Here is a 25,224-nt window from a genome sequence, read left to right on the forward strand (position 1 = left end):
GCTGAGGGTTGTCTTCTCACTCTACTTGTTGTTTCTCCGGCTGTGCAGAAGCTTCTCAGCCTAATATCTCCCCATTTGTCTATTTTGGGGACTATTGCCTGTGCTTTGGAGGTCTTTTTTTTTTTTTAAAGAATTATTTTATTTAAATTTATGTATTTGTTTATTTTAATTTGACAAGTGGAGGACAGAGTGTGTGTGAGAGAGAAAGAGAGAAGGAAAGTGAGAAAGCAAGCTGCCAGGTCTGGGACTCAAGCCACAGTCGGCTATGTGGGAGTCCAGTGCCCTTAACCACCACGCTACCTGCTGACCCCGGGACGTCTTCTTTAAGAAGTCTTTGCCTACTCTAAGATCTCCAAGAGTGGTGTTTTTTTGTTTGTTTTTTTTTTGTTTGTTTTTACTTAGCTATAAGGCATGTGCTCTTGTCAAAGAGAGAGAGAGAAAGGAGGTGAGAAACCATCCCCCCCTGGGGGGTATGACCATGCCCCAGTCCCTTCTCCATTCTCCTCTTGGGATTTGGGGCATACACACACATGTGCCCAGTGCGTTTATCAAGCAAGCCACCAGATCTGGGACTTGAGCCACGCACTTGGCCATGTGGGATCCCACTACCTTAACCTCCATGCCACACATAATACCTCCTCTGGTGGGCTGGCTCCGGAGGGTATTCTGTGTAGATTGGGAAGGAAAGAGACCAATGGCGAAGGAGAGCAGCAAGAAATTCTTTTTTCCTTATTTACATTTTTGAGGTTTTTGCCATAAGCCCACGCACTCAACTGGAGAGAGAGACAGTGAGAAGGAAAGTGAGAAATCACCCCCAGGGGGATGCCCACACTGCAATCCCTTCTCTTCCATTCTCCTTCTGGGTCTCTGGGTGTGCACACAGCATGATTCTTAAGTTCTCAGGTCCAGGACTTGAACCACGGTCAGCCATGTGGGAGTCCAGCTCCTTGACCATCACACCACCTGCTGGCCCCTCTTTTTCTTTAATTGATGATAGTACATGCACACATGCAAGAGACAGAAAGAGGGAAAACACCCTCAACGGGGTTCTGTCATGCGTGATCCCTTTTCCCTACCCCTCCAGAGGGAGGGGGAAACATCAGGATCCTGGCACCCGTGTGCACACCCAGCATGTTTTCAGGACAGCCCGGGGATCCGAGCCCGTGGTTGGCCTGTGACTTCCAGCCTCTCAGGCACGGCGTGGCTGTGCAGTGGCGGTTTCTGGTTGAAGTTGAGAGGGCAGGACTGGAGTGATGTCGGAAGAAGAGAGATGGGTGTACCAGGAGGCATGTCTGTGGGAGGCCAGCGTTATTGGTGGTAGGTAAAGCACAGTGGGCACTGGAGACACTGCCAGGGCAGCTGCAAGAAAAGGACAGTAACAGCCAGCAGATGGCACGGGCTTTGAGGTGCCGGATCCCACACAGCTGACTGCCGTATGAGTCCCAGACCTGGTGGCTTGAGAAGCACGCCAGGGTGCACCCACAGTGCTGAGAGGAGGAGGGATTTCTGTGTGGCCATGCCGTCCCCCTAATGGGGCCGTGACACCTTGATGATTTCTTACTGTCTTTGTCTCTCTTTCTCCTCCTCTCTCTCTGGCAAACACACATGCCCTATAGCAAAAACCTAAAAAAATAAATTAAAAAATAAAACAAAGACAAAAAAAAACAGTAACAAGTGTTGAGCGGCATGTGGAGAAATTGGAGCCCTCATGCGTTCCTCGCGCACTGCTGTGTAAAATGGCGCCACCGTTGTGGAAAACAGGTGGGCGATCCTTCAACAGACAAAACAGGAAGTCGCCATGTGACCCCGCAGGTCCACCCGGGAGCATGTACACCAGAGCATTAAGACACCCAGCCACACAAACACGTGCCTGAACGCTGATGGTGGCGGTGATCCCAACAGCCAGATGGTGGGAACGGCCAGATGTTGGTCACCTGGTGGATGACCGGAATGTGTCTGTCCATGGGCAGGACAACCTGAGACTCCTGCAGGGCGACACCTTGAACAGTCCATGCAAGAAGCTGGGCACGAGCCAGAAAGAGGGCAACATCCTCAGCAGGGCTTTGTCACGCCATGATCCCTTGGCCACACATCCGTGATTCCTTGTATGAGAAAGATCCAGGAGAGGCAGATCCAGAGATGGACAGTGGGACGCTGGTCGCCAGGGGCCAGGGGAGGAGAGAGTGGCGAGTGGCTGCTGGTGGGTAAAGGGTCCTTTTGGGGCTGCCAGCGACGTTCTAGTGTTAGTGACTGAGCGGCACTCCTTCACGGGACGTACTTAGTGAGCTGGATCTCAGAAATGTAAAAAGATTTCTTTTTTTTCTTTTTATTCATTCACTCATTTATTTATTGTTAAATTTGCCAAGGGACGTGAGCATTCACCAAGGAGAGGCAGAGAGGGAGGAAGAAAGCACCCCTCGCCCCGTGCAGCGTGGTCACACATAATCCCTTTTCTAGTTCTCCACCCCGCTGGGATTTGGAGCACGCTCACACATGCACCCAGTATGTTTTTTCAAGCCACTGGTGCTGAGATTCAGGCCACAGTCAGGTCACGTGGTATCTGGCTTCCTAACCACCAACCCACAGGGCCGGCATGAAAATATCTTTAGTGATGTTTCTAGTGGGGAACGCTGTTGGACTCGGGGCCAAGTTGTAAGTGGGTGATACAGGACGATGGTAGTGGTGGTCTCTGCAGAGGCTCAAGCCTGGATCTTAGAGAGAGAGAGGGGAGAGTTCAAGAGAATGGAGAAGAGGGAATGACGACACTGGTACTGGGGGCGCTGGATCCCACATGGCCACTCCACAGTTCGAGTCCCAGACCTGGTGACTTGAAAACCATGCCAGGCATGTATGCATGTGTGCCCACGATCCCCAGAGAACAGAGGAAAAGGGATCGCAGCATGGCCATCCCCCTTGGGGATGAGTTCTCACTTCCTCTTTCTTTTCTTTCTTTCTCTCCAGCAAACACACATGCCCTATGACAAAAACCTTAAAAATTCTGTTGTCATTCCCTGTTATTACTACACAGAAATTTATTTATAGCACTATAAATTATACGGGCTTCTCTTCTGAGGCATTCATTACTTTTGACATGACCTCAAAAAACAAGTGACACCCTAAAAGTCCTCAAAGGTAGCTGATCCATCTTCTGGGTCCTGCAACTTCATAGCGTCTTCCTGATGAGAGACGAGGCCGCCGATGTCGCCTCTGTAGGCCTAGTTCTCCTTAGGGCTGTGTTTTTAGAAACCTACAAGTGAGTGCAATGTTCTATGCACCTTTTCTACTCCCTGGTGCACTATCTAGTATATCCCAGGACATCCGCGTAAGACAGGCGGCGCTGCGGGCGCTGTGGCTGATGGGTGCCCATCCCACTCGCTAATAAATGCTCTCAGAAGCTGGGTCACCAAGAGAGATCCTACAAGGTTCTTTCATAAACTACAAGCTTTTTTTTTTTTTTACAATTAAGTCATCCTTCCTGCCTCCCTTTATTTATTTATAGAATAATAATTTATTTATAAAATAAATGAGATAAGCTCATACTTCTATATGTAATGGGCAAGTGTAATAAAATATTAATTCAAATGAGAAGTCCTGCTTCTCACTGTCCACAGAGTGGTGATTTCAGTTGTTGTCCTAGAATACTAGGCAGTACCAGCTACACTTGAACAATGATGGCGGTTTGACAGTGACCAACAAGTGGCTGTAAACATATGAAATTTTCTTGAGCAGCTACTTGAAAAAGACCAGGAGAAAATATGCCAACCTGACCAGCCCTGAAGTGCAATGTTAAGCTCCGTGCATAGGGAACCAGACCATGACCAACCACGGTTCGAATCTCAGCCCCAGCAACTTGAAAAACACACCGGGTGTGTGCATGTGTCTGTGTGCAACCCAAATCCTGATGGGAAGGAGAAATGGAAGAACAAGGATTGAGGTGTGACCAAGCCTCTTAAAGTGTGCCTTTCCCCTGCCCCCTCTTACGCTTGCTCACTCATGACCATGTGCTCTCTCTGGCAGTTAAAAAAAAGAATCGCCAGACCAGCAGTTGGCATAATGGCTATGTCACTAGACTCCCATGTAGTTGACCACGGTTCGAGTCCCAGGCCCGATGGCTTAAACTCATGCTGGGCACACATGTGTGCGTGCCCAAGATCCCGAGAGGGGAGTGGAGGAGAAGGGATTGCGATGTGGCCATCCCCCCTGGGGGGTGATTTCTCACTTTCTGTTTCTCTTTCTGGAGAGCACACACGCCCTATAGCAAAAATCCCTCTCAAAAAAAAAATAAAACAAACAGAAAAGCCATCTTGCCTTTATAACTGTTAGTTACGGAAAGAAGGAAAGGAGCATGAAGCTAAAAGTGTAAGCTATTATTGGTACAGAAGCGTGTGTGGAACTGTGCCTCTTGACATTGGAATACGTTCTTAAATGTGGTTAAGTTAGACATCCTCTTTTTTAATAACATGGAGATTTTTGCTTTAAGGCACATGCACTTGCTGGAGAGACAAAGAGACAGTGAGAAATCACTCCCCAGGGCTGATGGCCATGCCACAGTCCCTTCTCCATTCTTCTCTCAGGATTTTGGGCACCCACACACATGTGCCCAGCATGAGTTTCAAGCTGCCAGTGTGAGTTTCAAGGACTCCAACTGCAGTCGGCCATGCGGGAGTCCAGCGACATAACCATTACACCATCTGCTGGTCCCTAGAAAGCATTTTAATATGCATTTTTTGCTTAATTTTTTTGCTAATGACTTGTTACTTGTTGTTAATTTTATACTATTTTAGACTGTGGAAATGGAATTAGACAGAAAGCAAATTTGAGCTATTTTTCTCATTCGAGTTCAAAATGGGTCACAAAGCAGCAGAGACAGCTCACAGCATCCACACCGCGCTGGCCCAGGAACTGCTAGAACATTCAGTGCAGTGGTGTTCATAAGTTTGCAAAGCAGACGAAAGCCTTGACAATGAGGAGCGTAGTGGCTGGCCACTGGAAGGTGACAACGACCAACCGAGAGCAGTCGTCGGAGCGGATCCTCTCCCAGCTGCACGGGGAGTTGCTGAAGGACTCAGCGTTGACCATTCTGTGGCCATTTGGCATTTGAAGCAAATTGGAAAGGTGGGAAAGCTCGTGAAGTGATTGCCTCATGAGCCGACCGAAAATTTTCAAAATTGTCGTTTTCGAGTGTCGTCTTCTCTTAATTCTATGCGACAGCCAATCATTTCTCAGTTGGATTGTGACGTGCAACAAAAAGTGAAAGTTACACAACAACCGGCAACAACCAGCGCAGTGATTCGACCGAGACGCTCCGAAGCATTGCTCAAAGCCAGACTTTCACCAGTGCGTCGGGGAGATGCACCCAAACTGCAAGGCCTGCCCCGGCGTCGCTCCGCAGGAAGGGCACAGTCTCCAGGACAACACCCGAGCCCGCGGTGCACAAGCAGCACTTCAGAAGTTGAACAGATTGGGTTACAAGGTTTTGCCTACTCCACTATATCCACCGACCTCTCGCCAACTAATACCACTTCTTCAAAACACTTCCACAGCCAGCAGGATGCCGAAGGCGCTTTCCAAGAACATCAAATCCCGAAGCTCGGATTTTCATGCTGCGGGAATAGACACACTTATTTCTCACTGGCAAAAACGTGTTGATTGTAATGCTTATTTTGATTAATGAAGATGTGTTTGAGCCTAGTTATAATGATTTGAAATTCCTGGTCCAAAACTGCAGTTGCTTTTTCATGAACCTAATCCGTGTTTAATTTTGCCTACTATTTAACATAAGAACATAAGATTTGAATGCTAAACTAAGGAGCATATGTTCTTCCTGGCAGCGTTTCATCGTTACGGTTAGCCTATAAAGATCTTGAAATTCAAATGAAGAAGGATGACAAGATGAACAAGAGTGGCCAAAAAAAAATCGAATCAGAGAGGCTGGGCATGGGATTTGGAAACTGCAGAAGGTATGTGGGGCCTTGCTCTGTCGGATTTCAGCATTTAGACCAGTTTGCTAGTCCTAAGTGGATTTTCTCTGGAGCGTATTCATTGTAACTTCAGAGGTAATTTTCTGTTAGTCCTTCTTTAATTATTTTTGTCTTAGTCTCGCACGCAATACAGCATGAAAAATTCCAAACGTGGGTCTAAAAAAAAAATAGTCAGGTCTGACTCCTCCTTCAGCACCCACCGGAGAAGATGCCAGAAACATGACCCACACGCAGGACTGTGTGTAGTTACAGTCCTCAACAGAGAACGGATATTTTTGAAAGCCTGCATCAAAAATAATGGTTTTGGGAACCAGCAGTTAGTGTAATGGCTATGTCGCTGGACTCTCACGTAGTCGACCGCGGTTTGCGTCCTGGACCCAGTGGCTTAAAACTCACGCCGGGCGCGTGTGCATGTGTGCCCAAGATCCCGAGGGGAGAATGGAGGAGAAGGGATTGCGGCGTGACCATCCCCCCTGGGGGGTGATTTCTCGCTTTCTGTCTCTAGGTCTCTCTCTGTCTGGCTGGCGAGTGCACACGCCCTATAGCGAAAACCTCTCAAAAAAAAAAAAAAAGGTTTTATTGCTTGTGTCTTTAACCCCACTAATAAATCTGTCTTTGTTCAGAGGATAGATTAAGACTTCTTTCTTTCTGGCGGAACAAGCCTTTCAGAAGTAACCGATGTCACGTCTGTCTGTCTCTTTCTGTTTTCTCAAGCGGTATTTCACACTCAGTGGCCTCGGACATGCAGACCATAGAGCAAGAGTCCCCCGTCCTGGCGAAACCAAGGAAAAAATACAATGAGGACAGCGAGGACGCCTTTTTTACCTCCAGCTCCAGGTATTCTGGTAAAACCCTCGCCGAAGTGTCTGTTGTTTTGGACTATGGTGACTAGCATGGACTTACTAGTCTACCTGTAGTCTAAGCCACTGCTTAGACCAATTTACTTCGTTTTGGCTGGGGCCAGCAGGTGGCATGGAGGTTAAGGCACTGGATCCCACATGGCCAGCTTCACAGTTCAAATCCTGGGCCTGTCGGGTCAGCTTTAGAAGCACGCTAGGCTAGATGTCTGTGCCCAAGCTCCCAAGAGGAAAGTGGAGGAGGAGGGATGGTAGCGTGGCCAAACCCCCTGGGAGGTGAGTTCTCACTTTGTCTCTCTCTCTGGTAAGCACAAGTACCCTATAGAAAAAACAAATAAACAAAAACTTTAAAAACGTTTTGGTTAAGACCAAGACAAAGCTTTAGAACAAAGCTAGGAGACCTTTGTAAGTGGGCAATGTTTGCTAATAAGATCAGCAACTGCAAGTTAAAATTAGAGGCTGGAGAAATGTGTTTATCTAAAATGCAGAATTGGCGAAAATGCAAAATTTTGAAGGTACACACCAGGACTTCAAAAGAGGGAAAATGAAATTGAGGTGCAAAAAAAGCAAGGAAGTCCTTGCATAGTTTCCATGATGTGTGATTTCCGTGAGCTTTTTGGAGCCCCTGCACGGAGGCGGTTGTTGCCTCTGTCCAGCAGTGGGGACAGCGAGTAGCAGCGCCTACAACCTCTGCAGACCCCTCATTTGAGAACAGCAGCTCTGGGAAACCCGGCCTCATGGGAGAGTATTAAATGAGCTGTATCTGTGTGTGTACCAGTGAGAGGCAGGATTGCACTTGGAGGGCTTCCCCACGGGTCCCTGACCTCCAGTGCTCCCCACTGCCAGGATGGGCACAGCTCTGGTGTGAGGCCGACCAGGGAGAGGGCCGAGTTTCAGGTTCCAGCAGCAGCCGGCAGGGGCAGGGAGGACGAACTTCCCCCAAGGATGTGCCATGCACAGGGAGAGGCCTGCTGGAGAGGCACCGTGTGGGCCTGTGCTCTCCCTGGAGCTGGGCGGGCTAAGGAGCATGCCCACCTCCAGGGAGCTTGGCGTGTGCACCAGCAGCCAGGCAGCCTGGATTTGCTGCCAGTTATTCACCCTCTGTGGGCTGCAGCTGCCTCACCTGTGAATTAGGGACCCTGCGGCCCCTGCCTCCCAGCATCGCGTGGGGGTTAAATGAGTTACTGCAAATAGAGCATTTGTAAGAGTGCTTGGCTCTTGTTCTGTTCCGCTGGGGTTACAAGGCAGAGACTCAGCTCGGCCTAGGTATTTCCTTGCTGCTGTCAGGGAGGCAGGTTGACCACACGGAGGACCTCTGTCAGGAGCTGGTGAAAATGGAATTTGGGCCTGTCAGCTGTGAGTGGAGCTGAGCAGGGGCTCTGTCACTTACGTCCTAGAGGTCCTTAGAAGCCTGAAGGGGTTCTTGTGTGTGGAAGGCGTAGGTGGCATAGGTAGAGCAGATGTAGACAGATGTTAACTATTAGCCAAAATCTAATTATGAAATTATCTATTTTCTTTTTTCGAAGAGGTTTTTGCTATAGGGTGCATGCGCTTGCCAAAAAGACAGGGACAGAGAGAAAGCGAGAAATCACCCCCTGAGGGGATGGCCACGCTGCAATCCCTTCTCCATCCTCCTCTTGGGATCTTGGGAATGCACACACATGCGCCCGGTGTGAGTTTAAGCTGCCAAGTCTGGGGCTCAAACCGCGGCTGACTACATGGGAGTCCAGCGACATAGCCATTACACCAACTGCTGGTCCTGTCAAGATTCAGAGATGAGGAATTATATAAAGAGTACTGCCCTTACCATTTTTTTTCTAAGCGTAGCTCCAAATTATTTCCAGTCTGGTTTCTTTCCAGAAAAACAGTAGTTGAGTGTGTTCTGTGTCAGCACCTCCGAGACGTGGCTCTCTTCCGTAACCTGTATAACACACACCTTCAGTTTACCCAGGGGTCACACCCAAATCGTGTCGCTGCCTTTTTTTCAGGAAAGGTTTTTGCTATAGGGTGTGTGTGCCCACTGGAGAGACCGAGACAGAGAGTGAGAAAACACTCCCCGGGGAAATGGCCATGCTGCAATCCCCTCTCCTCATTCTCCTCTTGGGATTTTGGACACACACACACACACACAGCATGAGTTTTAAGCTGCCGGGTCTGAGACTTGGACTGTGGTTGACTACATGGGAGTCCAGTGACATAACCATTATGCCATCTGCTGATTCCCCCCCAAAACTGTGTCTTCTAAAAGTATTTTGTACTGGAGGGAGTTAAATCTGTGATTTGATTCAGAAGCTGCACCCCCTGTGCTGACAGCATTGGGAGGAAAGAAAGGCGAGTTCTCGTTGAGTGAGCTGCCCTGTTGCTTGGTAGCAGGGTGGGTAGGAAAGAAGACTCCTGGCGAGGCCACCCACTGCATGGGCGCTGCCAGAGAGCCCACCAGCCCCAGGCCGACCAGGGCCCTGTGGGGCTTTAGGAGCCCACGAGGTGTCTCCTTCCTTGAGGGCTCAATCAGAAGAGTCGGCCCTGGAGGCCTGCTGCTGCGTCGCTGTGACGCTGCTATCTGTGGTGGGAAGCCTGGGGCAGATGGCGTTCTTCCGTCCCCCACACTCCTGGACTCGGCCAGAGAGCCTCAGTGCGGTGCTCATGGAGCCCATCGGCCGTCTGGGGGGTCACAGAGGCCTCCTAGTCCTTGTTGGCAGGGTGACCACGGTCAGTGGATCAGGAGCTATGAAGTACTTTGGCAACTGAGGTCAAATAAACAGGGGCGCTCAGAAAGCAAGCGTATTAGTTCCATGAAGGGCTCTTACTGCTTCCAAATTATTCATTAGCCCATTAAGACTCGAATATTATGAATTATGAAAGAGCACTATTTCTATTAGAAATAAGATATCAAAGCATATCTTTGGTTTTCATTTTTTATCGAGTCCCATTATTTCTGTGCTATAAACAATGTACGTATACACTGAATACAAAATAATGAGACCAGAACGTTTTTCTCAGCCTTACAGTCAATAGAATAGGATAGAAACTGAGCAGCTGCAGAGCGGGCAGACCACGAGGGGACGGTGCTCTGGTCGAGGGTGTTTGTTTGTTTGTTTGTTTGTTTTCAGAAGTTTTTGCTATAGGGCGCTTGCAGTCACCAGAAAGACAGAGACAGACAGACAGAAAGCGAGAAATCACCCCCCAGGGGGGATGGTCACGCCACAATCCCTTCTCCATTCTCCTCTCGGGATCTTGGACGCACACGCGCCCAGCGTGAGTTTAAGCTGCCGAGTCCGGTACTTGAACCATGGTCGACTACATGGGAGTCCAGTGACATAGCCATTACGCCAACTGCTGGTCCCCTGATCGAGGGTTTTAAGGAATGTTTTCAGGGATGGAAAAGGGTAGAGTGGAAGGGCAAAAATACAGGTGACAAATATCGAGAACTGCGATGTCGGAATCAGAACGTCAGAGTGGAGCCGGGGAGGCAGTGTCCAGTTTCTAGGGAAGGGCTGATAGCTTTGGCCCTGCTCCCTGTCCCTCTAGGGGCGGCTGCAGGCCTGGTTGGCGTCTGCCTGTCCCCCAGTGAGGTGCTGGCTGCCTCCTGCATGGTGCGAGAGCAGAGAAGCCCCAGCACCCTGTACATCCCAGTGCCGCTCGGGAACCGGTTCCCCTGAGGCAGGATGCTCCTGGCCTGTGCGGTAACCCGATCCCACATCTGCGATAAATACCTGGCTTACATAAATGAAGAACCACGTTTCCGTGGCTAGTGGGTGGCGTGGTGGTTAGGGGTGCTGACTCCCACGTGTCCGACCGTGGTTCAAGTCCCAGATCTGGCAGCTTGCTTTCTCGCTTTCTCTCTCTCTCTCTCACTCTGTCCCTCTCTGGTCAAATTAAAATAAATAAATAAAGTTAAGTAAAATAATTCTTAAAAACAAAACAAAACAAAATGGTTCTTTGGAGCAATGCCAGATCTCTAAAAGTCTTTTTCCAGCTTGTGAAGAATCTGCAGCTCTTCCACACACACACATAAAGCCCACCCACCGACCGCGCCCTCTGGGGCACTCCAGCCTCCTCTGGCAGCCATGCCGGTGGTCGGAATCGGAACCGTTGCCTTGTACTCACACTCCCTGGGGTTCTGAATGCTGAGCAGGAGCAGCCCCCTGGCAGTGCCTCAGGGACAGGCCGGATGTGTCCCTGCCCTGTCTGTCCCTCGCAGTGTCGGAACCCCGCCGGGGTGCTTCGTGGTTTTACGTCCCCCATCCATCTTGTCTTTTCCCTGGGTCTGTACTAGCAAGGCCCTCGGAAGTGCTGGGACAGCCCCCAGCCAGCGAGCACAGGCCCCAGCCAGTGGGCACAGTCCCCAGCCAGCGAGCACCTGCAGCTTGGCCCCTCCCTCTGGCATGGCGTCCAGTGCCATCCCGTCCTGGTCTTCCTTCTCTGAGCGGGGCCTGGCTGTCGCTTCTTCCCAGCAGCGCCCAGGGCAGTGCCCGTCCCTCAGTAGGCACAGGCAGGGCCTGGCTGGTTTCTAGTGCAAATCCAGATGTGCTGCGAACACCTTTTTCTTCCTGGGGGAAGAGAGGGCCACAGATTTGCTCTTGATGACTGTCTTGCCAAGAAAGCAGAAACCACATTTTGAAATTCCTCCTCTTCATCCACAGGTCACACCACCTGCTCAAAGAGCAGGTCCCTCCTCCCCCCTCCTTTGTTCTGCCAGGAAAAGGAATATGCTGGCCCTGACCCCCAGCCGCAGCTCCCTGATCCTGGCCTGTCTGCCCTTCCAGGCTGCCACCTCATACTCGTCTTTGGCTGCCTGGAGTTCTGCAGAGCCTCATCTTGACTGTGTTCTTCCGTGCTCCTCTGGGGAGAGCCCGCGTGGCCTTTCCTAAGCCTCCACTTTCCCCTTCCATGGCCCTGCTTCCTGAGACTAGGCCCTGGGATCGCCTCTCCCCTCTGGGCTGCTTGAACTCTCCCCGCTAAGGAGGCATCTCTGGCTTCCATCTGGAGCCTGATGGAGTTAAGGAACTCTGACATGGCATGGCCACTCTCGCAGGCAGGCCTCAGGGCTTTTCCTCTAATCTCACAGGCCCTAAAAGCCACCATTGAATGGTGCTGCCTCGGCCATGCCCTGCCCAGCCAGCTCGGTGCCATCCACCCTGAGGGCCGGCCTCTCCTCCACATGTGCTTCCAGCTCCAGGCCGAAAGAGCGTCTACAGACTGAGCCAGTGGTGGGTGTCCCTAGCTTTGTACCCAACCCCAGGAGGTCGTGAACTTCACCGGCATCACATAGGCTCACAGTTCTCATCCTCATGTGGCGGGGAGCTGCCCAGGAGGAGCTCCTTGGGTGGGCCAGCTTTTCAGACCCAGCAGCTCCCTCTGCTGTGACCTAACCAGGCAGAGCCGGATCCAAAGAACACGGCATGTGCAGCTCTTGGTAGATGCTGCTCAAAGACGTCACGGGTTGCCTGGACGGTGTAGGTTATGCCGTGTAACAAACATCCCCCCAACCCTAAGGACTTAACACCGTCGTAGTTTATTTCTGTTCACATTAGGCCAGTCAGGGTGCAGGGGACTGTGCCTGCTTCTGTGGGGCACTCGTTGTCTGAATGATGAAGGTCCACCTGCCCGAGGCGACAGCACCTGGAACCACAGGCTCCTCCATTTGCAGGAAGGAGGACTGGTTGAGCACAGGCCCTTGGAAGGCCCCGGAGCTGGCACGCCTCACCTCTGCTCCTGTCACTGACCAGATCTAGTCATGCGGCTGCCCCAACTTTAAGGGGGCAAGGAAGCGCGGTCCCCCACGCTGTCGGACACGAGACTGCGGTGTGAATTAGCGTCCAGAAAGCCTGGGAGTCACTGTCCTGCCCTTGCCTTGACCACACAGGTACTTCGATGACCCAATGGAGTTAAGGAGCAGCTCTTTTTCTACCTGGGATGACAGTTCAGATTCCTACTGGAAGAAGGAGACCAGCAGGGATACGGAGATCGTGCTGAAGAGCTCAGGCTATTCAGACAGGTATGGACGTAGCACGGGGTTGTGGCAGTGAGCTGTGTCTCTGGGAAAGAGGGAGAGACCGAAAACCTTTGTAAGGCTGGTGAGTGATTTCGTCCCACTGTCTGGAAGGGAGTGATTCTGCCTTGGAGGCGCACAACAGAATCACTAGGGGACCTTTTTAGAAGCACGTGCCCAGGGGTCTCTTCCTGGAGATTCTGAGTCCATGGGTCGGGCTGGCAAAGCCCAGGAATGTGTTACTTTCCCCTCATTTTTGTTTTAAATTTTGCTATAGGGTGTGTGCTCTTGCCAGAGAGAGACAGAGAGAGAGAAAGAGGAAAAATGCTAAGATACTCCCCACCCAGGAGGATGGCCACGCTCAGTCCTTTCTCCTCTGTTCTCTCGGGATCCTGGGCACCCGAGCACGTGTGCTGGGCGTATTTTCAGGCACCGGTCTAGGACTGGAACTGCGCAGTTGGCCATGTGGGTCTAGTGGCCTTAACCTCCATCATGCCACCTGCTGGTCCTTGTTCCTCTTTTATTTTTTGCTCGCCACAGGGCACGTGCGCTCACCAGAGAAACAGAGACAATGGGAAAATGAGAAATCACTCCCCAGGAGGGATGGCCACGCTGCAGTCCCTGCTCCTCCACTGTCCCCTGGGATTTGGGGCATGCCTGCACATGGGCCCAGCATGGTTTTCAAGCCACTAGGTCTGGGACTTGAACTGCTGTGGCCAAGTGAGACTCCAGTCCCCTCCCCCACTTTAAGGAGGCATTTGTATATAGAAAATGTCATCTGTATTATCATCATTGCCAAAGAGCACATCCCCAACAGGACATAGTCACGGTGCAGTCCTCCCCTGCGTCTTCCTCCTGTCAGGGCTGTGGGCGCACACACATGTGCTCGGCACGGCTTTCGATTCTCTGGGGCCGAAATTTGAGCCACGATTGGCCGTGTGGGGCCCAGCTCTGTACCCACGGTGTTCGACCACGGTGTTGTAGGACTGCTCTCTTACCTTTTCCGGGCACGTGCAGTAATGTAGCTGCAGCGGAACTGAGAGGCAGAACGGTTGCATTTACCCCGAATCCCCTCTGCCCCCAGTCAGCCGCTGTCTTCCCAGCACCCCTGGTCTGCTTTCTGGGCCCACGAGCACACAGAAATGGGATGGGTGGTACCGGCCTTTCCACTCCGGCTTGTCAGGTCTCCCTCGTGCGTGTGGCTGAGCCTGGTCCCCACGGTGGTGTCCACTCACCTGTTGAAGGGCGTCTCCAGATTTTGGAGTTATGGGTGAGGGGCCACATAACCTATTGCCCGAATCTGGGAGCCTTCCGGAGTCCATGGGCCACCCCTAACGCGTTGAGATGACAGGTGTAGTAGCCTGGGCTCATCCCAGGGAGAGGAACCATGTGGTCACTCTGTAACTCCATGCCCCGGGTCGTAGGCCGGAGTCCCTCGTAGGCCCCTCGTAGGTCACAGACCTGAGAGAGAGACAGAGAGAGAGAAAGAGGAAAAATGCTAAGATACTCCCCACCCAGGAGGATGGCCACGCTCAGTCCTTTCTCCTCTGTTCTCTCGGGATCCTGGGCACCCGAGCACGTGTGCTGGGCGTATTTTCAGGCACCGGTCTAGGACTGGAACTGCGCAGTTGGCCATGTGGGTCTAGTGGCCTTAACCTCCATCATGCCACCTGCTGGTCCTTGTTCCTCTTTTTTTTTTTGCTCGCCACAGGGCACGTGCGCTCACCAGAGAAACAGAGACAATGGGAAAATGAGAAATCACTCCCCAGGAGGGATGGCCACGCTGCAGTCCCTGCTCCTCCACTGTCCCCTGGGATTTGGGGCATGCCTGCACATGGGCCCAGCATGGTTTTCAAGCCACTAGGTCTGGGACTTGAACTGCTGTGGCCAAGTGAGACTCCAGTCCCCTCCCCCACTTTAAGGAGGCATTTGTATATAGAAAATGTCATCTGTATTATCATCATTGCCAAAGAGCACATCCCCAACAGGACATAGTCACGGTGCAGTCCTCCCCTGCGTCTTCCTCCTGTCAGGGCTGTGGGCGCACACACATGTGCTCGGCACGGCTTTCGATTCTCTGGGGCCGAAATTTGAGCCACGATTGGCCGTGTGGGGCCCAGCTCTGTACCCACGGTGTTCGACCACGGTGTTGTAGGACTGCTCTCTTACCTTTTCCGGGCACGTGCAGTAATGTAGCTGCAGCGGAACTGAGAGGCAGAACGGTTGCATTTACCCCGAATCCCCTCTGCCCCCAGTCAGCCACTGTCTTCCCAGCACCCCTGGTCTGCTTTCTGGGCCCACGAGCACACAGAAATGGGATGGGTGGTACCGGCCTTTCCACTCCGGCTTGTCAGGTCTCCCTCGTGCGTGTGGCTGAGCCTGGTCCCCACGGTGGTGTCCACTCACCTGTTGAAGGGCGTCTCCAGATTTTGGAGTTATGGGTGAGGGGCCACATAACCTATTGCCCGAATCTGGGAGCCTTCCGGAGTCCATGGGCCACCCCTAACGCGTTGAGATGACAGGTGTAGTAGCCTGGGCTCATCCCAGGGAGAGGAACCATGTGGTCACTCTGTAACTCCATGCCCCGGGTCGTAGGCTGGAGTCCCTCGTAGGCCCCTCGTAGGTCACAGACCTGAGCTTGGTGTTGACTGACTGAGCTGAAGTGCGAAGGGACCACGGGCACGAATGTGCAGTAGCAGACTCACCTGGAACTCCTCGAAACATTGCGTGGTTTGAATATTTATTCCCTTTTTTAGAGGTTTCTGCTTTACGGCATGTGTGCTCACAGGAGAGAGACAAAGAGAAAGTGAGAAATCGCCCCCTGGAGAATGGCCACACTGCCACCCCTTTTTCTCTTTCCTGGGATCCAGCTTTTTAAAGTGGCTGGCAATCCTTATACAAATTACTTCTGTTGACTTTTAAAATAAAATAGCGCATGTATACATTGTACCAGGAACACAGTTGCCTCACCTTGAGTGAATTGATCCGGTTTGGGCTGTTTTTAATTGCAGACCGACAGCACGCCGCAAGCCGGACTACGAGCCCGCTGAAAGTACGGATGAGGCCCAGAAGAAGTTCGGCAACGTCAAGGCCATCTCATCAGACATGTACTTCGGGAGGCAAGCCCAGGCTGATGTAAGGGTCCGCCGAGTAGCACCGGTGGCCCCATAAACCAGAGGGGGCTGTGTGGGGGCTGCAGGAGGAGGCTGAATGGGAAGGACCTGGGCTGGCTTGGCCTGCACAGGAGTGCCGGGAAAGCAGGAACTCCGTCTCCTGCTTCTCAGATTCCTGTTGCGTCCTGTTTGTAAGTCAGAGAGTGCGCATGCTCGCCAGAGAGAGGGAGCACCGCCCCCAGTGGGCGGGGTCCCTTCTCCTGCATTCACCCCGCTAGAATCTGGGGCATGCATGCACACATACCCACGTGTTTTTCAAGCCCCTGGGGCCAGGATTTAAACTGCAGTCAGCCATGCAGGATCCGGCTTCCTTAAGCCCTAGGGTACGGGACCATCCCGCCCACCTCCCCATGTTCTGAATAGCCCTTGTTCAATGTCTTGTGGATAAATTTCAGACCGTTTTCCATACAGCGGCTCCCGGTTTGATGTTTGACCGTAGTTAAGTGAGGTGCACCGATGTGTCTGTGGGGCGACAGGTCCGTTTCCGGGCTGTTGCTGAGCGGTGAGGCTCGGCTGCAGGCGGGCCGAGCGTTTCCTGCAGTCTGAAGTGCGGGCAGCTGTGCGGGGTCTGTTACTACGAACGCTAGGGCTGCAGGACCAGGGCGAGCCCCCACAGCGTGTCGATTCCACCGCATGGCAGAACGCGTACCCTCATCTCGGGAGGAGAGTGGCCTGTTGGCCATCTGCCCCTCCAGCCCCCACCTCCCGCCCCAAACTGGCCTCGTGTGGGAGCTGATGGCCCCCAGCTCAAACCGGCCTTGTGTGGAGGCTGATGGCCCCCAGCTCAGCTGTGACGGGTGTGGTGGGTGTCGGAGGGGGCTTGTCCGAGGGGGAGGAGCCGCAGTGCTCGCCTCTGCTCAGGTGCCCTCACTTGGACCACCAAGACCAGCCTCCCCTGCAGAACCAAGCTTCCTGGCACCTGGGAGCTGGGGGGCAAGGCACATGCGCATTCGTGCCACAGGGCCCTGTGACCCTGTAGGGCAGCCAGTTTTCCGAGCCTCACGGCCCCCTTCTCTCTCCCCCAGTATGAAACCAGGGCCCGGCTGGAGGGGCTGTCGGCAAGTTCCTCCATCAGCTCAGCGGACCTGTTTGACGAGCAGAGGAAGCCGGCCGCAGGTGAGGCAGGGACGATGGGCCTCAGGGCGCGCACAGCAGCTTCGCCAGGCAGGACTTCCTGTTCCCTGGGGAGTTAGCAGCCATTACCCGACATTAGCTCCGGTGTGGCACAGGGAGGCAGGGTCCACACGTGACAGACCGAGTCTGACAGAGTCTGACATGAGCTGCAGTCCCCACGTCATCTGGCAGATCATGTTCCGGAAACACCGTCAGACAGCATTTCCCAGCGGGGTGTGAACTGACTCCTAGCCTTGGGGTGGACAGCCCTGGGCTCCGGTGGCACCAGCCGCTCCCTGGCTAGGAGACCTTGGTGTGTTCTGGCGCTGTGAGCCTCGGTCTCTGTGAAGTGGGTGGGTGACCCTACCTCCTAGTTGTAGTAGGGCTTAAATGAGAGACCGTGTGGCATGCCACCCGGTGTCTGACCTAAGCAGGCCCCAGGTTGGCAGCGGCAGATAGAGGCCGGCAGTGTCCGCCTTGCAGGGAGGACAGATGCAGCGGGGCGGGGTGGGGGGCAGGTGGGGCGGAAGTGCCTGTCTCCTCCCTCTCCGTTCGGGGCCCAGCTCCCAGGGAGGAGGTGGGTGATCTTCCCAGGACAGGGACTGGGCTAGGGGGACACAGCCCATGAGCCCAGACGGGGGAGCCTCGCAGCCCTCTGGAACTGCTCCACCCTCTGCCCCAGAGAGTCAGGGGCGCCTGGTACACAGTAGAGGAGCGGCACGCCCTGAGGTCATTTCAGGAGCCCACGGACCAGCAAGAGGATGGGGGGGCACCTCAGGAGCCAGACCTCGAAAGCCCTGGAGGGCTGGGTGTTGATCTAAGAAGGCCGGAGCCTTCCTGCAAGGGTGGCCACCCCTGGGCCTGCAGCCACAGAGAACAGTGTTCTGAGACCCAGTGGAATGGCTTGTGTGGGGATGGTCCCAGCCCCTGTCTGTACTCCAGGCAACGTTAGAACCCCTGGCCCTTGGGCAGGAGCACCACCAGGTACCGTGCTCCTGTGGGAAGGTTGTTTAGCCATGTGGAGCCTGCCAGCCCGGGTGTAGCTGGCAGGATGGACCCCGGTGGGAACCAGGCCAGGCAGGCACTGCCAGCACGTCGGGGCACTGTGCTGGAACGGGGACTGGGCAGCTGGCGTGCACCTCGCCCTCTGACATCTGGCAGAGCCGCTGGCTCCCTTGGTCAGTTGCTCTCTGATGGGCACCCCCAGCGCCGAGTGAGTCTCGGTGGGGCAGATGGGCTCCTGGGCTTGGACTCCCACCCCCTTTCATCAGGCGGCTTCCTTCGGGAAGGCCTGCCCTGTCGACTGCAGCAGCTGGTCGCCTGCGGGAGGCAGGGGCAGCACAGGTCAGGGCAGAGCCTACGTGTCAGCCCCACCCTAGCAGTGCGCTTTTGTTCTGCAGGTTGCTACTCCTACTCCTTACTCGGAACTGGAGTTTGTTAAAAAGCTTTTGGAGATCAAATGAAAGCAGCCTTTCCAGTTGTTAGGGGACACCACGGCCCGCCCATGTTTACCTTCCTGTCCCTTCACAGAACAAAGGCCCGATAATGTTCCTCCCTCTGTGGGTCCTAGGCAGGCTGGTCCATGGCACCTGGCTGTCACCGTGAGGTCCACCACTGAACCCCTGCTGGCCGCTCCACCCCCTTTCTTCATCGCCATCAGACCCATCCTAAAATGCCTTGAATAACTGCTGCTGTGGGACCAGCAGGTGCGGTGGTGGTTAACACTGGCTCTCACAGGGCTGCCTGCAGTTCAAGTCCCAGACCTGGTGGCTTGCTTTCTCACTTTCCCTCTCTCTCTCTCTCTGTCTGTCTCTCTGATCAAATTTTTAAAATAGTAATGATTAATAAAACTAAAGTAATTCTTTAAAATATACATAAATAAATAACTGCCCTAAAGCTAAGCTTTGAGCAACTCGTACCAAACATTCACTTTTTATTTAGAGAGAATTTCAGCAAAGAGCTGAAGCCAGGCCATTTGTTATTAACGCACATACCTACATGTATTTATCTACTTGTTGTGATTTTCATGCCACTGGGTTCGGGACTCAGACTGCAGCTGGCTGTGTAGGAGTCCAGTACCTAACCACCATGCCACGTGCTGGCCCCCGAAGCCAGTTTAAGACACCGCTCCGTGTTCTTTATCCTGGAGTGTGAAAGTCCCGCGTCACAGGTAGAGCCTGGTCCGCACTTAGACAGGCACCCCGAGGAGAAGGAAAGAAAGAAGGCTCCGGGGACCAGCAGGTGGCATGGCTCAAGGTGCTGGACTCCCACGTGGCCTACTGCAGTTGAGCCCCAGACCTGGCGACCCGAAAATCATGCTGGGCATGTGTGCATGCATGCCCAGAAGCCCAGGAAGAGAAGGGATTGCAGTGTGGCCATCGTCCCGGGGGGCCGAGTCCTCATTTTCCCTCTGTCTTTTTCTGTCTCTCTCTGGCAAGTGCATAAGTCCTATGGCAAAAACTTACCAAAAAAAAGGAAAAAAGAAGGGGGCTGCAGATTTGAAGTGAAGTAAGATGCTTTCTGGGGAGCTGGTTTAGCTGTGGAGTCCTTGGAGGATCCGCCCCTTTAAGGACTAAGTGAGAAACCCCTTCGGGTGCCCGCAGCCATCAGGAGGCAGGGCTGCCTTCAGCTGGGCTGTCTCGGGCAGTGGGGGCTGCCCAGGGCACCAGATGACTGAGCAGAGGTGGCTTAGGGAGAGGAGCTTGCACAAAAGGAGCCTGGACCAGCATGCCCTCTCGTGTCCTTCCGGGAAACCCACTCTGATCCTTTGAATCCTGCATGCCCGGGACAGGCCGAGCCCCGGGACAGGCCGAGCGGGGAGGCCCTGCACAGCCGGCGGCAGAGCCACACCCCTCCCCCAGCACCAGGCCATGCGGCCTTGTGCTCTGTTGCCGGTGCGTGTGTCACCATGTAGAAGCTAAGGAAGCACCTTGGCAGGCGCTGAGTGTGTCACCTTGCCTGTCCCCATGGCCGTGGCGGGGCTTCCCCTCAGGGAGGTGAGCCTCCGTCTTCAAGCTGCTTGAGCCAGAAACCTGGGGCCATCTTGGACCTCGCGCCGTCCTGGCCTCCGAAGGCGGTCAGTGTGCCATGGCCATGCCCAGCCGGTGCTCGGCCCACCCACCCTGATCTCACTCACTGACGCTGTGCCCCTCCCAGCTGCCCACCTGGGTTCACTCTGGGTCCCCTGCAGACGCAGGTGACATGTCGGGGAGGTTATCAGCCACCTGTCTGCCCTCCCAGCCGGCAGCGTCCTCGGTGCCAGGCTCTCTGGGTGTCATGGGGACAGAGTGGAGGTTGGAGCCTGACCCACCTGCTGGGGCCGGGCAAGGCCACGCTTCCTGAGGAAGCAGCCTGGCACTGCCGTCTCTGTGTGCTTGTGCTGTCTGCCCCCGCCTGGCCCCAGCCTGCCCCGGGCTGCCCTTGGAGGACGCTGTACAGGCTGCATCCTACTGTTGGCAGACGCCTGGGAAACTGCCCAATCAGCCGGCGGCATGGGGGCGGCGTGAGGGCGGCAGGCCCCCGGTGGGCATGTCAATACTGCATCTCCTCCCGTGGGCTCTGTCCGTTCTGTTTGGTTCCTGGAAGAGACCCAGCCTAGGTTTTCTGTGGCGTAGGGGTAGGTGGTGTAGACAGTCTCACATGGGGTCTCAGGTTGCTGGCCATGGCACCCATGGGGACCTTCAGGTGCCGAGCCCCTCCGACGTCCACAGCAGCGGCGTGATGGTGCTCACGCTGTCGCCGGTGCACTGCAGGGCAGCCAGACCCCTCTGCCTGTGACGCACAGCACGCTGCCCTGCATGGGCGCTGTGATGGTAGCTTAGCTGGGGCAGCAGGGACCCACCAGCACCAGCCACAGAGGTGGGCATGTGGGCTCTCCTCGGCAAGACCACCCAAAGAGGTTGTGCCAGGCCCAGCGGGCAGCACAGACAGACCCGCCCGCCAGGCCCAGTGGGCAGCACAGACAGACCTGCCCGCCAGGCCCAGCTCCCCAGTTCCGTGACAGGCCTGCTCCTTCCCTCGGGCCAGTCACACACAGCCGCAGTCCAGAGCAGACCAGACTCCATACGTGAGTCCCAGGGAAGGCTCTGATTGGTGAGGCCTGGTGTGTGCTCTCCTACGGGGGAGGGAAGAGAGGGGACTCAGGTGGAAGGAGGAGGCTTTTACTGACAGAAGAGGGAAGGGTTACTGAGTCAACCCAAACCTACGTGTCTGCCATCCTCCCTCTGCTGAGTCCTTACCTGCGGGCCCAGCATTTAACACCTGAAGGAAACAGGCCCAGAGAGGATAAGGAACCTCCCCCGAATCACACAGCACAAGGAGGGCTATGCCAGGCTTTGAGCACATGATGGACTGAGCCCCCTGCTACATCTCTCCCTGCTGGCTCACTGGGGGCTAGCCTTCGACCCGAGGCCTCACCCACGGCAGGTTCCTGCCCCTCAATAGCAGCTGCTGCTGGCAAGAGCCAGCATCGGGGTCTCTCCAGCCTGGCCAGTGACGCCAGCCTCTGCCCTGTGTAGGAAACTCCGGCTTTGCCAGCATGCTGCCCAGCGCCCCCGACGTGGCGCAGTTCAAGCAGGGAGTGCGGTCCGTCGCCGGGAAGCTCTCCGTCTTTGCTAACGGGGTCATGACGTCGATTCAGGTCAGTGCGGTGGTGCTCCCAACGGCTGCAGGGTGGGGGCGTGCTTACGGTCCTGCCCAGCTGCTGGACGGTACGTTGTATTGGGTGACTGTCACGTCTGACCTGATGGGAACAGAGACGGAATTTCATGTTGGTTTGGAGTTTTCTGGTTTTGATAGGGAGCCGTTAGGAATCATGTAGTATGATTGCTGCCCAGTTTCTCCTAGACTGGAACAGGGGTATTAAGGAAATGAACATGTTCCATAATCCCAGCTCACAGGGGTAAGTTCTCTTAATATTCTGGTACTTCTCATTGCAGTTCTAGATTTCTATGCAAATCTTTGTAAAACTACAAAGGACTGGTTACAGTAGCTGGATACCACATGGCCGACTGCGGGGTTCAAGTCCCAGCCCCAGCGTTTTAAAAAGCTCACCAGGCATGTATGAGTGTGCCCCCAAGATCCTGACAGGAGGAGGAGGGTTGTGGCGTGGTCCCCCGTGGGGCGCTTTCTTTTTTCTTTTTTTGGGGGGAGAGGGTTTTTTTTTTTTTTTTTGCTATAGAGCATGTGCGCTCGCCAGAAAGACAGAGAGAGACAGAGAGACAGAAAGCGAGAAGTCACCACCTGGGGGGGGGATGGCCATACCGCAATCTCTTCTCCTCCATTCTCCTCTCGGGATCTTGGGCACACATGCATATGTGCCTGGTGTGAGTTTAAGCCACCGGGTCCAGGACTCAAACCGCAGTCATGAGAGTCCAGCGACATAGCCATTACGCCAACTGCTGGTCCCCGTGAGGCACTTTCTTGCTCCTCCCCCACCCCGTCCCTATCTGGCAACACTCCCTCCCAAATTTTCAAGGGGGAGATGGTATTCCATAGATGGTTTATAGCCAACATATATATATCTTGCCGTAGGGCAGGTGTGCCCACCAGAGACAGAGTGAGAGAGAGGGAAGGTGAGAGAGCACCTTGCAGGGGTGTAGCCGTGCCACAGTCCCCTCTCCTTCATCTCTCCACTTCAGGATTTTGGGCACACATGCACATGTGCCCAGCATTGTTTTTCAAGCCATCAGGTCTGGGACTTGAACTGCAGTTGGCCCTGTGGGCTCCAGCAGCTGTCCCGTGATGCCGGATCGTGAGCAGCTCTGTGTAGTTAGACATTCCCGACACCACACTCCACTGAGTGCAAAGACGCAGCTGTTTACTGCTCCCCAGGCGGGGCATCTGGGTTCCATTCTCGCTTTGTGAATAAGGCGGGGTGGGCCTGGCCTGTATGTGATGGCTAAGGCCTTCCCTGTGCAGAGGGCTGCCTGGACCTCCCGTTCAGGTCAGCCTATTTTGGAATGATCCTCTGGGTGATGGAGGCATGCCCAAAGGACAGGGCTTCAGGTGTGGGCGTGAGCTCTCGGGGAGGCCCCGGTCCCCAGGCAGATGCTGCCGTGCTACGGCTGGGAAAGTGTGGGGGCCCGTCCCACTGGGAGAGCTCCCTTAGACAGGGACCTGGGCGTCAGTGTCACTGCTGTGAGCGGCTCAGCTTCCCCTTTGTCGGCCCTTTACGTAGACTCCACAGAGCTGTGTCCCGAGGCCGGCTGAGTCCCATCCGAATCCATGCCATCCGTCCCTATCGTAGGGGATAGCACCCTCTTTTGTAGATTGCTCCCCTCTAAGTCCCCTTTTATAGGCAGAAACACGGACACGAAGAGCTCAAGTCACTTGCTGAGCCAAAATGTCAGGGTCTCAGACCTGCTGCTCCTCATCCTCCCTGCCCCTCCCCCGCCCCACACCTGCTCCCCACAGGGCTCAGCGCGGCCTTGGCCTTGCCACGCTCCCTCCGCCCGCCAGGCCCTCTGCTCCTGTCTTCACCGTGCCGGGAAGCACCAACCCCCTGGTGCCATAGGCAGGGTGTGAGTCCGGGTGGATTCGAGGCCCAGGTGCTGTCCCGGGTGAGGACGCTGCAGCGATGCTGCCTCCAGCTATTCACACCTGGGGCTGCATGTCGCTGCCGACGCCGAGCACTTGGTGCGCCGTCTGACTGCAGTGCCACTCGGGGTGCTGACAGGCGGCGTGCCGGCGAGGCCCGAGGCAGAGTGGGTAACCCCCCCTTGGCTCCCTCTAGGATCGCTATGGTTCTTAACGTGGACGTCGCGACGCACATCTCCAGAAAGCCCTTGAAGTGAACCAGTGGCCATGTCATGGGCTGCGACCCAGACCGGACGGCTTTTGCAGATTGTCAGGCTACTTTTTCATGATATATATATTCTCTGGTTTTTACTGTTTCCTTCGAGAAATCCTCCTGTTCGACGTGGTAGAAGCTTTGTTGTGGCTCCTGTGCCGTGGCTGCCTGCCCCCGCCCGCCTTCGGCACAGCCTCCGCTTCATCCTCCTGGCTCCGTTTGTCCTGCGGCTGGACCTGGGCTGGGCTCCTGCGGCCTCTGTTTGGACTGCCAGCCTCACCTGGGCAGGGGCCCAGGCTGCCAGGGCCCGCGGACCGAGACCGGCCAGGAGGGACAAAACCCACGGCACGCACGTTTCTTTAAAAGGAGCAAAGAGTAAAAGGAAAGACCAAGAGCGCTGGCGTCCACCTTGACGCCTCATCCCCTTCCACGCAGCGAGGTGATTTCAGACGTGGGCGTCTCTGTCCCTTTGTAGATCGTTTGTTTACATCAGCTCTAAGTTTAACAATGTTTTCAGTGAGTGCTCTTAACAAACCTAAGCTTCCACATTGCCCAGGGGGTTAATTTTATCTTTGACAAGGTGTTGCTGTTTGAATTTATGAGAAATGTAAGAGAGCACCCTCCAAGCGCGTGTAGCAATCGATGGTGTAGAATTGAAACTGAGTAAGGGGAAGATACCGCCCGGAAGATAGTTCAGCATATGGGAAAATTTCAATGTAATTGGGGGTTTGTTGGTATTTTTTCTATCTAAATCTTGGTTTTCAAAATTTACAGAATATGTGGGTAAGAGAATAAAGACAAATCCTTTGGCTGTGTTTTAGACAGCATTAGAATATATTGATCAGCACAGTAAAACATATTGGAAATTTGATGAGCCATATGTGGTTTCAAACAAATATTTTGTGAATCTTTCTTAAAAACTCAGATTTGTAGACTTGTAAACATAATAAACAGCCACAGTAGACACGTCTCCCACGTTGTTTTACGAAAACCGTTGTGACCGTTGGAAGCCGGGCTGGCCAGGGCGCGTGTGCATGTGTATACGCACACGTGTGTGCGTGTATATATGCACACGTGTGTTCCTGGGCCGTTTATCCTTGGGCCTCGGTGGTATGTTTTGTAATCATTCCGCATGAATGCTTCATGTATTAAAGATGTTCGTTAATATTTAACGGAGCACATTTGGGGTCTGATGGTTAGGCAGAAAGTGGTGACAGGACAGGGGCCTGGTGGGAACCAGCAGAGACCAGGCCGAGGAGTGGCAGGGTGGCCCTGGGAGGTGTTTACTGTGCTTTCATGGCGCTGCAGGCGCTGTTTC

General features: G+C 54.2%; 1 protein-coding gene across 1 annotated transcript in view; it reads left to right on the forward strand.

Moving 5' to 3' along the window:
- Positions 1 to 24,876, forward strand: part of ARFGAP3 (ARF GTPase activating protein 3) — a gene marked incomplete at its 5' end in the record, with an annotated part of 51,733 nt that extends 26,857 nt beyond the window's left edge. The window contains 7 exon segments of the mRNA XM_014588678.1: positions 5,832 to 5,960; positions 6,696 to 6,818; positions 12,705 to 12,836; positions 15,842 to 15,965; positions 17,029 to 17,119; positions 21,634 to 21,755; positions 23,850 to 24,876. Of these exon segments, the coding sequence (XP_014444164.1) occupies positions 5,832 to 5,960; positions 6,696 to 6,818; positions 12,705 to 12,836; positions 15,842 to 15,965; positions 17,029 to 17,119; positions 21,634 to 21,755; positions 23,850 to 23,867 (739 nt within the window).
- Between the last annotated feature and the right edge of the window lie 348 nt (positions 24,877 to 25,224).

This window comes from Tupaia chinensis, unplaced genomic scaffold, assembly GCF_000334495.1.
Source record: "Tupaia chinensis unplaced genomic scaffold, TupChi_1.0 Scaffold000294_3, whole genome shotgun sequence".
Classification (NCBI taxonomy): domain Eukaryota; kingdom Metazoa; phylum Chordata; class Mammalia; order Scandentia; family Tupaiidae; genus Tupaia; species Tupaia belangeri.